This window comes from Sphaeramia orbicularis, chromosome 6, assembly GCF_902148855.1.
Source record: "Sphaeramia orbicularis chromosome 6, fSphaOr1.1, whole genome shotgun sequence".
NCBI classification, from domain to species: domain Eukaryota; kingdom Metazoa; phylum Chordata; class Actinopteri; order Kurtiformes; family Apogonidae; genus Sphaeramia; species Sphaeramia orbicularis.
In genome coordinates, this window is record NC_043962.1 from 56,766,910 (window position 1) to 56,780,909 (window position 14,000).

The 14,000-nt window shown below is 40.2% G+C and overlaps 1 protein-coding gene across 1 annotated transcript in view; it reads right to left on the reverse strand.

Annotated features, from left to right (window-relative positions):
• The window catches only part of myo9ab (myosin IXAb), a 128,031-nt gene that overhangs the window by 3,985 nt on the left and 110,046 nt on the right, over positions 1 to 14,000 (reverse strand). The window contains exons 32-38 of the mRNA XM_030135647.1: positions 11,231 to 11,292; positions 9,730 to 9,922; positions 8,517 to 8,645; positions 8,193 to 8,298; positions 6,262 to 6,393; positions 5,205 to 5,328; positions 2,940 to 2,993 (exon numbers count right to left, since the gene is read on the reverse strand). Of these exons, the coding sequence (XP_029991507.1) occupies positions 2,940 to 2,993; positions 5,205 to 5,328; positions 6,262 to 6,393; positions 8,193 to 8,298; positions 8,517 to 8,645; positions 9,730 to 9,922; positions 11,231 to 11,292 (800 nt within the window). The remainder of the gene's footprint in view (positions 1 to 2,939; positions 2,994 to 5,204; positions 5,329 to 6,261; positions 6,394 to 8,192; positions 8,299 to 8,516; positions 8,646 to 9,729; positions 9,923 to 11,230; positions 11,293 to 14,000) is intronic.

Consider the following 14,000-nt stretch of genomic DNA (forward strand, 5'->3'; position numbering starts at 1 on the left):
CTTATTGATCCGATTCCTTATCGATTCTTATTGGGTGAAGGAATAAAAGAGTACAAACGGCTTTGTTTGCATTAACTGTCTTTTATATTTCCATCTCTGCACAGAAAATGTAACATATACAGTGGGGGGGGGGGGGGGGGGCGTGTGGGTATGTACAGTGAAAGTGAAACTAAAGACTCTTTACTAATTTCTCTTTTGTCGCATTTGTACTATGTGGAACTGGTTCGACTCTGCCCGTCTCCCATTGTTGTGCACCTCTTTTCCTTTCCCCTATCTTTGGAAACTTGTATTTGAGGGGGTACGACATTTGTTGCCCGCACCAGAACTGGAACTGGGCCCAGATGACGGCCTAGTGTTCACTCTGCCGCTATATTCACAAGCGCCGCTAAGTATCAAATCAAATGAATCACATTCTGTGGACAAATGTTTGAGCAGATTGGAGGGATTCCACCCTTTAGAAGAAATAGAAGCTTTGACAGTGTTCAACTGGACCCGGTGTGGTCTGTTTGGACCCGGTGTGGTCTGTTTGGACCTGGTGTGGTCTGTTTGGACCTGGTGTGGTCTGTTTAGACCTGGTGTGGTCTGTTTGGACCTGGTGTGGTCTGTTTGGAGTGTTTCTGCCTCAACACCATGTTGTCTATGTTCTGACCAAAACAATGCAGCATACACGTGACATCATCATGCATGTGCAGCGAAGGTGGAATTGATAAGCAGAATCGTTAAGCAGGCAGGCAAACGATTCCAAGGAATCAAGCTACTGGGATCTGGTTCTTGATTCCCATCCATACGTGCAGTCGGGGAAAATTTTTGGTTTAGCCTCTGCTAATTTAAGTTTTAAATGAACTGGTTAGTTCAAACTGTATGAGGTGCTTATGATGTGCTGAAACACATTTCTGTATCGTTTGGTTTGTGAAGGAGCATGTTTTTCGGGTGTCGCTGACCGGAGGTTTTTGTTTCTTATGCCACTTTTGTCAGGAGCAGAAAAAACAATAAGTGGAAACTGCCTCCAAAGTTATATCTGCAGGTCTCGTCCTTAAAAAAAACACAACGCAGAGTCCGACACTACTGGTTACATGATTATTACTGATCATATAAACAGGATAATCTGATCGGCTTTATCCGATAACAACAGTAATCTGATTATGAGAAATCGTATTAACACACCTAGATTTCTCCCCAATACTCCAATGTCTTCACACATGTATACAGGTTAAACTGATTGTTGTTGTTTTTTTTTATTTACATCTGCGCATGTGTAAAAAAAAAAATATATAAACTGAAGTTATGCAGCGACACCATGATTCTAAGGAAAAAGGTAAACAAAGAATGAAATGAAGGATAACACCAACGTGTGACCTGTTCTGTCGTCTTATTAGCTCCTCCCACATTAGGACAACTAATGCTGACACCGTGGGTGTTGCTATGGTAACAAGACAAGACAGGATGTTTAGTAAATGACAGGAAGTGTACGTCTATCATAACAATGTACGTATCAAATAATGGACTGAAACATGGAAACCAGGGTTTTTTGATTATCGTATTTCTGAAGTGTGTGTAAACGCGTCACATCTGATTACGGCAATTATTGGATTACTCCCAGTTATCGGGTTTTTATGGTCATGTAAACGGGCTCAGTGACAGAAACCCCAGTGTGGAAGTGGACATGTCCTCCTTTAACACACACCTCATGTATGCACATAGACACCTTTAACATCATTAGACACCATAAGACACAACTCCTTATTTCTCCTCTCAGACTAGTGTCATAAAACAGAACAAAAGGAACTAAAATGAGTAAAGAATTCAGTATACGAGGGAGAGTCAAAAAGTACTCAGACAAATGTTATCATTTCAAAATGTGCAGTATTTTACAAACTAGAACATGGTCAAACTTGTGTTTGATGTCTTGTTAATAATTTTATTAACTTCCATCCCTCTATCTTTTGGGGACGTTTATTAAAACTGTCTTTTCAACCTTTCTTAGAATGACGAATCTGAAATTAGAGCCAACATAAAAGTAACACTATGGAGTTTTTCATCCTTCCAACTCTATTTTCCAGGTCATTTTGGTGGAACAACACCTCAGAACAGGTTCAGTTCCACTGTGATTGTGATTCCAGAGCGTCTGGCTCTCCTGCACTGACACTTCTGGTTCAGGGTTGGAACCCCGACACAAAAAGAACCACAGAATGTGACTGTTGCACAGTTTTGGCCCCTGGGCCCTATCAATCAATCTATCATATTTTATTTATATAGCGCCAAATCATAACAAATGTTATCTCATGACACTTTACATATTGAGCGAATGGAAACCAGACTCTCAACCTGACACCTGTTTGACACCTGTGGTTTAGACTGTCATGGAGCTTATGTAGAAAAATAACGTTATTTTGATAAATAAACTTTTTCTTACATTTGTCTGAGACCTTTTTGACTCTCTCTTCTGTGCAGGTAAATAGTTCTAGTAGTAGTAAAGTAAAAGTGGTTACATGTACTCGTATTAAAGCCATACATAAAACAAACCTGAGTATGTGCTTCAAATACAGTCCTAAATATACTATCATAAACTGAGTTTATGCAAAACACGCTTTATTTTACAGAGCGACTGGACAAAGCGAACACATAAAGACACTGTCAGAGTTACAACCATGGATATTTAATCTAAAAACAACACATACAACAAAGCAAAGCAACAAATACCTTCATCTGATGCTCAACTACCAGACGGAGGGAAATGTCCCCATTTGGAGGAAATGGAATCTAATCTAAACTAGAATCACATCATTTTAAAAGGAGACTTCTATTCTATTCTATTCTATTCTATTCTATTCTATTCTATTAAACGGATGGACGTTGACAGACAGTATGAACTTTATTGACAGACTGATTGACAGGACAGGACGGAGCGGGCTGACATGGAGTGGGCGGGGCATACATACCGGGGTAGAGGTGCGGGTTATGCTCATAAATCTAACAGCAATTAGTACAGGTTTCTGGAAGGAGGGGGTGGGGGGTGGGGTGGGGAGGACAAATCAGGGTTAGGGAGCCCAGTAGACCCAGTAAAACAGCACACGTGGATCTGGTCTAAAGATGTCTGACCATGACCAGATCCTCTAGTGGGGGGCGGGGCCTCTGTACTGACAGTCTATTGTTAGTGACATGTCGTTAATAATGACCGAAGTAATTCACTTCATGGACCACAGTCTGTGGACCTGTTGAATCCAGGTGTTTGTGTTCTAAAAGGGGTCTGGGATCCAAAACTATAAGGACTAATGTCAGAATAGAGGTTAATATTATGGGATGCATATCAGTGCATTAATTAGTTTGGGTTAAAGTGCTATCTTTGTTTCTAAAATGACTCAGATGGTTTTTACTTAATTTCTCTCAACATTGATTTTTTTTTTTTTCATCCACGACTGTTTTTAAATGTTCTTGCTCAAAATTTCAGTAATATTTTTCCTGCTCTGACTGTAAATAATAATCTTTTGCATCTAACCATCTACTGTCATCACATCTGACTGAGGAACAAACATCTACCATTAAACTACAGCGAAATATTGATGTTTCTCAACTCTGTGGACATAAATATGTGGACACATCATGTCTCCAGCTGTCAGATGTCCTGTTCAGGAGGATCGGACACACAAACATCAGTATTAATAATCAATAGGATATCTATCCCATAATATCAAACTCTATTCTGACATTAGTCCTTATTGTTTTGGATCCCAGAGCCCTGTTAGAACACAAACACCTGGATTCAACTGTGGTCCAAATAGTGGATGACAATTATCAGTAACTCAGAGTCACAGCAGTAAGAGAAAGTTTTCTGCCTGATTTTGGCCACAAACACCCATTTGGACGTTCAGAGGCTCCGTAGTTACCGTGGAAACGCTGTCATCTTCTCCAACATTGATTCCCCAGTAGAACCCATGGAGTTGGATCAATGATAGTGGATGGACACACTGGAGTTATGTTCAGTTAATGACAAATTTAGCAGAAAAAGCCACTGTTTCCACAATTTTTTCTGATTTGATTTAAGAACCTTTAGATTTACTCTGTGCTTTTACAAGCATCTACATGATCAGTGAATTAAATACAGGAAAACACATGGTTTTCACTGAAAAATGCAAAATGCAGAGGATCACATTAGAATAAATTGTGATAAATCATTTGGAAAAGAATAAAAAAAATCTTTTGGAAGTTGTAACAATAATGGTTGTGGGTCTTTAAGGGTTAAATATTGCAGCCTCAGTCTGATGTCACTGATCAGCTGTTATCTGTTCTGCTCATACTGGTAGTTTTTACTCAAACCCCTCTGACTCTGAACTTAAGTATCTAATACCAACTCCCTCCTGAGTTTCAAGATTCATTTCAGCGTTGATTTACGGAAGTTAAAATGTGTCAGATGTGTCCAAAGTTTATTTATGAGCACCGACAGGTTTCAGGTTGTAAAAACTGTGTGTTTCTGAAATGACAAATGTAAAGAAACACAAAGGAATGACGTTGGTGCCATGTGAAAACCATGGCAGCTGAGAACTGACAGGGTTTAAATGATGAGTGAGAGGAACAGGGAAAACAGCAGCATCTAACCCCCCCCCCCCCCCCCCCGACCTTCAGACTGCAGCATCTACCCCCCCCCCCCCAGCTAACCCTAACCCCCCCCCAGCTTCAGACAGCAGCATCTAACCCCCCCCCCCCCCCCCGAGCTTCAGACTGCAGCATCTACCCCCCCCCCCCCCCAGCTAACCCTAACCCCCCCCCAGCTTCAGACTGCAGCATCTACCCCCCCCCCCCCCCCAGCTTCAGACAGCAGCATCTAACCCCTCCCCCCACCTGAGCTTCAGATAGCAGCATCTAACACCCCCCCCCAGCTTCAGACAGCAGCATCTAACCCCTCCCCCCCCCTGAGCTTCAGATAGCAGCATCTAACACCCCCCCCCCCCCCAGCTTCAGACAGCAGCATCTACCCCCCCCCCCCCACCTGAGCTTCAGATAGCAGCATCTAACACACACACACACACACACACACACCCCAGCTTCAGACTGCAGCATCTAAACCCCCCCAACCTGAGCTTCAGATAGCAGCATCTAACACACACACACACACCCCAGCTTCAGACTGCAGCATCTAAACCCCCCCCCAACCTGAGCTTCAGACAGCAGCGTTACATCATAACCTCCCCCCCCTGAGCTGGTCTTACCATGGACTTCCTGATGTGGGTCAGTCTGCTCTTGGCTTTGCTCTCTGCAAACTCCAGACTGCTGATGTCCTTCAGACGGGCTTTGTACTTCCTCAGCTGTTCATTAATGATCAGCTCCACACACCTGAGGAGGAGACGGAGCAGTAATACACACATGATGAACCTCAGATCTGAATGTCCTACACATACACACATGGACTAAAGTCTGTGGACCCGTTGAATTCAGGTGTTTGTGTTCTAACAGGGGTCTGGGATCCAAAACAATAAAGACTAATGTCAGAATACAGTTGGATATTATGGGATAGATATCCTATTGATTGTTAATATTGATGTAAACAGGACATGTGACAGCTGGAGACATGATGTGTCCACAGATTTATATCCACAGAGTTGATAAACATCTATATTTCCTTAAATCATCGTCTGCCTTTGGTCCCAGATGTTTGTCCAAATGTGTCCAACTCCAGTCAGATCTGAATTCTCTCTAATCCAGGATTCTCAACTCATTTTCTTTCAGGTTCCTCATTCAGCTTGATTTGATCTCCAGTGGGCCGGACCAGTAAAATAATAGCATAATAACCTATAAATAATGACAACTCAGTGGTCAGCTGTAGGGCTATCAGTGGTTCCACCAGAGCTATAGGGTTTGATGTTTCTGAACAAACTAAGTTTTGAGTCCAACAGAAGGGAAAGTTACTGCTTCGCTTGTTGCGTTTGCTGTAAAACCTGAAATTCTGTCAAATTTTCAAAATATTACAACTTTAATCTCATAAAAGTACAAGTTTATTCTTGTTAATTAATTACTTTATTCTCATTAATTAATGACTTTATTCTCGTAGTGACAAGTGTTTTAATTTCTTATGTGGCCCTAATACGTCGTCATATCTTGTACATGAAATGTGCTCTGTAAATAAACCTGCCTGGCCTAGAACAGAAACACCTGGGTTCAACAGGTCCACAGACTTTGGTCCAGATCGTTTATGACTTTGGTAATTATGTAATGAGGCTAATGTTGTATCTGTATGTGCAGATATGAGGGTACAGTCAGCTGACGTACGCGGTGGTCTTGCTGATGTCCTGGACGCTCTGCAGGGGGTCGATGGTGTCCGGACAACGAAGGACACAGGGGGCGAATACGATGGCGAGGGCGTTGACCGACATCCTGTTGGTTTCCTCCTGCAGTGCCACTCTGTAACACATGGAAGGATCAACGGGTCAGACCCACCCCTGTAAACTACACTGGGTCCAGATCCACTGAAGGGCACTGTGAACCAAACACCAGACTACCAGGACCAGGTTACAGGGATTTATACACACTTTACAGACACTGTCCAAAGGAAGCGACATGTAAAAGATGAAATAAATCCAACCATCAGCTTTGTCGGACAAGATGTTTGACGTAAATGCTGATTAGGGATGTAACGAAATGAAAATTTCATATCACGGTTATTGTGACCAAAATTACCACAGTTATCATTATTATCACGGTATTGTTGAAATTATGCTCAAAATGTTCAAAAAGTACTAATACACACACTGAAATAATTTAACCAAGTTGTATTAACAAAAACAGGACCAATGGTCCTGTATCTTACCGGCCAAATTCAAAGCTTTGGGAAATGTATCCAGATGCCATTTATTCTCACCCAGTTCTGTGTATTTATTCTATTACAGAAATAGCCCATGTTTTGGTCATATTCTAATCAGATCTGTAAAAAATTCAAATTCCAACTTGATATCATTGATACTGATTTATTGGATCAATCCACTTCCTATCTGTTACAATCGGAAAATTTTTCAAAGTCGCTCCAAATTCAGAATCAGATCCGGATCCAAATAATTTCACTAACTTTTGTTGAAATCATCATACAGAAGCTGTATACCAAGTTTGAAGTCAATCGGAATTGTAGTTTCGGAGAAGAAGACAATTGAAAGTTTTGTAACGGACGACAACGATGACAATAGCTTACAGCCTGTCAGCCAGTACGCGAATAAAAACAAATAAAATAATCAGCACAATGTCCCTTCTGTTGCAGAAACATTAAAATATTAACCCTTTGTGGTTTGAGCCTATTTTGTCCGTTTTTCAGTCCTTTTGGTTTTGCCTTTATATATGAGGGCCGTTCAATAAGTTCATGGCCTCACCCAGAACAGAACAACACAGACTGATAATTTATATTTTATTTTTCAACATAATCTCCATTTACACAATGCACTTGGTCCATTGATGTTCAAGCATCACTATCCCATCACGAAAGAATGTAACATCCTGTATTATAACAACCAGTATTTCTGGGTGAGGCCATGAACTTATTGAACGGCCCTCGTACTATATAAACAAATATTTACTATACCCATGTTTGGGATCTGTTTTTTCAGCACAACTTCATTTATATCATCTGCCTATTACTTTTTTTCCACTTTAACCTACTATAAAAACATAAAAGGACAAAAAAACACAAAAAAATATATAAAATCCAATTTGAAAAATGTATATAATTTATTTCATAAATAACACACAGATGCTTAACAAACCTTTTCAAAGGCTTTGAAAGTGAATATTGGTTCCAAATATTAGGTATAGAAAATTAAAACTGTAATAAATTAAAACTATACTCAAATATTTGACATAAAAGCAGATCTTTACATAGGCGTTTTCTCCGGAAAAGTGCGGTAATCAAACACGGTTATAATGATAAACAGAATTTAAACGGTAATACTAACCGTCTGCAATTTTACCGCGGTTTATCATTATATCGGTAATTTTTACATCCCTAGTGCAAACAATGATGAAGACGATGAAGATGATGAAGACGCTGACAGACACGCCTTCCCAACAGCCCATGATCCATGAGAGAAAAACTGTTAAATACAATGAATGGATTCAGCCTGAACTGCACAGTCTTTAACCCCTGAGTCCAGCTAAAGGTTCACATATTAACCCTTTAACCCCTGAACCCATCACACTGTTTGAGTCACATGACTCACCTGACCAGGTGGAAGATGAGGCGCTCCAGCGTGCTCAGGTGAACCCTGCTCAGCTGGTCGATCACAGAATACACTCCTCGCATCACCTCCCGACGATCACTTTGACCTGACAGGAAACAGTTACACCCCCCAGTCTGAGACTGTCCCAGTCCTGAATCTGAATCTGAGCCATAGATGGACCTGGAGGCGTTTAGGTGTTCTGTGTGTCATATACATATGATGCATTGTGGTGTTCTGTGTGCTGGATATGATGCATTTAGGCGTTCTGTGTGATGCATTTAGGTATGTGCTGTATATGATGCGTTCAGGTGCACCCCTGCTTACCCATGGCTCTCAGGAACTCCTCGTACAGTTCAAAGGTCATCAGGGGGCTGGGCAGGTCACGGAGCCACTGTTTGAGGACACTCGCAATCACATGGATGTTGTAGTCGTCCAGGTTCACACTGGACACGTCTGCAGAGGGACGCAGAGGTTTACAGACGTATACTTGAATGCATCACAAACTAAAACCGCATAGTGAAGGTTGGTTTACGTTGATCAGCAGTGAGTTTATAATAGTAGAACATTTCATTAGCCTTTAAAAATATCCACTTTTAACTTAAACCATCTACTGATCTAAACTGTTTAATACCTGTTCATCCACTAATCCTATTAATACATTTCAGTAATTAGTTTAAAGTGCAGTTCTTCATCTTTTCATGGTCATCAGACCTTCAGATGCTCCGTAGCTACCATGGAAAGACTGTCATCTTCTACAACATTGATTCTCCAGTAAAACCCATGGAGTTGGATCAATGACAGTGAATGGACACACTGGGTTTATATGAAATAATAAATAAAATGAATAAAAATTAATTAAAGAAATTACAAAATAATAAATAATGTGGACAAAACAAGCCAAAAATGTACTAAAATTAAGTAAAAATAAAAATAAAATAAGCAACAAAATGAACAAAAACAGCCCAAGTGATCAATAAAATTAAAAAAAAATGAATAATAAAGCAACAAAATATGAGGTAATTGAACAAAATAGGCCACAAACTGAATAAGACTGGAGAAAAAATAATAAAATAAATAAAATGAATAAAAATGAACAAAATTTATTAAAAAAAAAAAATCTTTTCATGGTCATCAGATATGACCCATTTGGACGGTCAGAGGCTCCGTAGTTACCATGGAAACACCGTCATCTTCTACAACACTGATTCACCAGTAAAACCAGTGGAGTTTGACAAACGACAGTGGATGGAGACACTGGGTTTATGTTCAGGTACTGGTATATGTGTTGTTTTCTCTGTTTTTGATATAATATCCCTCAACTTTAATCGGAGGTTTTATGAACATCAATATGATCAGTGATTTAAAAATACATGATATTTATTGAAAAATATGCAAAATATAGAAGATAATTTTACAATAAATGGTGATAAATCATTTAAGAAAGGTTAATTTGAGAGAAACAGACACAAAAGCAGTCCTGGGCTAAAGGCTAACTGGAGTAAATCCTGAACATAACTGTCATATATTTCAGACAGACCTGTGTCCAGCCCCTGTCGCAGTTCTTTGATCTTATTGGTGGATCCAGACTTCCTGTAAATGCCCTCTGTGTACAGGCCGTGCATCTCAATGTAGTTGATGAGTTTCTCCACCAGGTGGGGCACCGCCCGCTCGTCGCTCGTCAGACGAGATAACTCCACGCCGAACTGTCGGGGGGAAAGCTCCAGGTCGTACTGTCACGCAAAAATAAACACATGGACACGAACAAACGTTAAATAAATGTATTTGCTGGTGACCCATGAACACATTCAACCATGTTTCAACATTCAAACGAACAGGATGCATTCAGGTGTTCTGTGGGTTCTGTATGATGTGTTTAGGTGTTCTGTGGGTTCTGTGTGATGCGTTTAGGTCTTCTATGTGTTCTATATGATGTGTTTAGGTGTTCTGTGTGTTCTGTATGATGTGTTTAGGTGTTCTATGTGTTCTATATGATGTGTTTAGGTGTTCTGTGTGTTCTGTATGATGTGTTTAGGTGTTCTATGTGTTCTATATGATGTGTTTAGGTGTTCTGTGGGTTCTGTGTGATGCGTTTAGGTGTTCTATATGATACGTTTAGGCGTTCTGTGTGTTGTGTATGATGTGTTTAGGTGTTCTGTGTGTTCTATATGATGTGTTTAGGTGTTCTATGTGCTGTATAGGATGCGTTCAGGTGTTCTATATGACGTGTTTATATGTTCTATGTGTTCTATATGATACGTTTAGGCGTTCTGTGTGTTCTGTATGATGCGTTTAGGTGTTCTATGTGTTCTATATGATGTGTTTAGGTGTTCTATGTGCCCTATAGGATGCGTTCAGGTGTTCTACATGATGTGATTACACGTTCTATGTGTTCTATATGATGTGTTTAGGTGTTCTGTGTGTTCTAAAGACAGGCAGATGAAGTCCCTGCTCTCCACTCATAAATTCTCTTTATGGTTTGATTTATAATTTGCAAGTTACATATTTATATTCAAACAAACTTATAAAGAAGAAGACAAACATATGTGTTGAATAATAATAATAATAATAATAATAATAATAACAACACACCTCTGATGCTACTAAATGTGGTACATAATTACGGCGTTGCCCATTATTCCACATATTCTTTGCACATTCATCACACAAAATGAAAATATTTTAGAGTAAATGTAGCTTAAAACTAAAGATGTTTATTTGGAAATAAGTAGTTTAATCAATACTTAAAACATTACCTGTGATTTTTTATCTTTTTAATTTTGCCCACAGTAAATGCACCTTAAACATTTAGACTTGATGGTTATTTCTACAGACAGTTTACCTGTCCATCTGCTGTCCAACCTGGCAGGTTCAGTAGGTTATCAGAGTTCAGATGCTAACGGAGGATCGTTCATTAAATGGAACAGTTCAGGTTTTTACCAAATGTAACATTGTAAATTCTGATTAATTCAACTGTAATGTTTCAAACTTTAATCACTGACTTTATATTTGATCGGAGAAGAATCCAGACTCACACCCACCTTTTTGCTGCACATGGTCGTCGTCTTGGAACAGCACTTCCTGTGACACGCATAGCGACAAACTGCAAATGAGAAAAAATGACAAAACAAAACAATGAGACAAACATGAACGTCAGCCTGAGGCGTGATGGAGATGCCTCTGAGTGCAGAACCAGACCGACAAAACAGTCTGAGACCAGTTTTAATCCAATTCTGCAGACGCTCACAGAGGCGGGAGGGTGTTTTTGCAATGGGGGGGGGGGGGGGGGGTAATGTCCTGAGTGGGTGGAAATCCAAACTGCACACATGGACTAAGAGTCAGAGTTAAGTGAGTTAGAAGAACATTAGGCTGCTGCTGTATGATACTGGGTCCAGTTACACGTCTGGACCGTCTGATTTAAGTCCAAACCAAAGACACAAAACTAAAGGACACGTTAACAGGAGGAGGAGGACACGTTCAGGACATGAAACTGTGCACAAATGTGTTTGTCTCCTATCTTCAAGAATAATTTATTCTGAATTTTTACTTGAATTTTGTGGAATAATCCTTCCTCTGTGAGCTATGAGGTCAAAGCAGTGGTGTTTAGTGTCAGACTGCAGTGGAAGCTCAGCTTCCCCTAAAATGACTCCCATTAAATGCTCAAATCTGTTCATTTGTTTTCATTTCATTGACTCCAAATGTGTTGGAACACGTTCATCTCTCAGACCAGTTGGTTCAGAATCAGTTTGATCCCAGATCAGTGGACTGGATGTTGTTCACTTCTCCTCCATTCCCGTGTCTGTGTTTTCTCCTCCATCTCTGCTCAGTGCATTTGTCGTAGATGCTCAGCGTCCATGCACTTCAATGGGACTGAGTGGAACTGCTGGAAACTGACTCTAAACTGGACGATCATTGGATAAATGACACCATGTTGTCCCGCCCCCGGACGCTCGGCGTCTCTGGGGGTGAATGGAGCTGTGGGCGGAGCTCGGCCGGGCCGGACACTGAGCTTCCGTGTGCTGATTGGAGGATCGGTCCAAAGGCTGAATCCCGTTTGATTGACAGCTGTTTTCAGATCTGCTCCTTCACTGACACAGTTCAGTTTAATACCGTCACACATTCTGCTGGGAAATCCAGAGAGAAACCACTACCAAATTAACTGTTCATTTCTTGCACTGGAAATGCACAAATACACAAATCACAAGAAACAGAGGGCCAAATTTATGTTTAAATAACTTGACAAGTTTTTTGATGTAAGCCGACACTGAGCTTCCCCTGTCTGACAGACGAACAGCCAACACTGAAACCAAGATAAAGTTAAAGGACAGGATTACCGCTGTTAGGCCGCTGTACCCCAGGGTGCAGTACTTTGGCCTGTTACACCAGCATTTACCCCCCTGGTGTATGTGTATAATGGTGTTTAAAGATCCTAATGCAGGGGTGTCAAACATGCGGCCCGTGGACCAAAACCGGCCCACTAAAGGGTCCAATCTGGACACTGAAGACATTAACAGTCAAAGGTGTCGAACTACATCAGGCTCCACATTCAGACCAAATGTGATCTCAAGTAAAACAATATAATAACCTAGAAATATTGACTCCAAATTTTCTTCTTGGTTTAATGTGAAAAAATATTACACTGAACAAAAATATAAATGCACGACTTTTGTTTTTGCTCCCATTTGTCATGAGCTGAACTTAAAGATCTAAAACTTTTTCTGTGTACACACAAGGTTTATTTCTCTCAAATATTGTTCACAAATCTGTCTAAATTTGTGTTCGTGAACACTTCTTCTTTGCTGAGATAATCCATCCACCTCACAGGTGTGGCATATCAAGATGCTGATTAGACAGCATGATTTTTGCACAGGTGTGCCTTAGGCTGGCCACAGTAAAAAGCCACTCTAAAATGTGCAGTTTTATCACACAGCACAATACCACAGATGTCCCAAGTTTTGAGGGAATATGCACTGGTCATGCTGACTTCAGGAATCTCCACCAGAGCTTTTGCCTGTGAACTGAATGTTCATTTCTCTACCATAAGCCATCTCCAAAGCTGTTTCAGAGAATTCATGAAGAAGACTGTGCGAGGAAAATGGTGGTCACACCAAATACTGACTGGTTTTCTGCCCCCCCCCGGACCACCCAATACAGTAAAAGTGCACATTTTAGAGTGGCCTTTTATTGTGGCCAGCCTAAGTCACACCTGTGCAATAATCCTGCTGTCTAATCAGCATCTGGATCTGCCACACCTGTGAGGTGGATGGATTATCTCAGCAAAGGACAAAGGAGAAGTGCTCACTAACACAGATTTAGACAAATTTATGAACAATATTTGAGAGAAATAGGCCTTTTGTGTACACAGAAAAAGTTTTAGATCTTTGTGTTCAGCTCATGAAAAATGGGAGCAAAAACAAAAGTGGTGCGTTTATATTTTTGTTCAGTGTATATTATGCCTGTAAATAATGACTGCAAATTTTTCTCTTTGTTTTAGTGCAAAAAATAACATTACATTATGAAAATATTTACATTTACAAACTATCCTGTAACAATAAAATATGAATAACCTGAACAAATATGAACAACCTGAAATGTCTAAAGAAAATGAAGTGTAATTTTAACAATATTCTGCCTGTTACTAAATGTTTTGTACATATTCTATCCTATTTGTAATCTACATGTATAAATGATCATTTTCAGTTTAGTTCAGGTTCCACATCCAGACCAATCTGATCTACAGTCAAATAACAGCAGAAGAACCCACACAAAAGAATGACTGCAGATTTACTGCTGGGTTTGATGTGATAATGA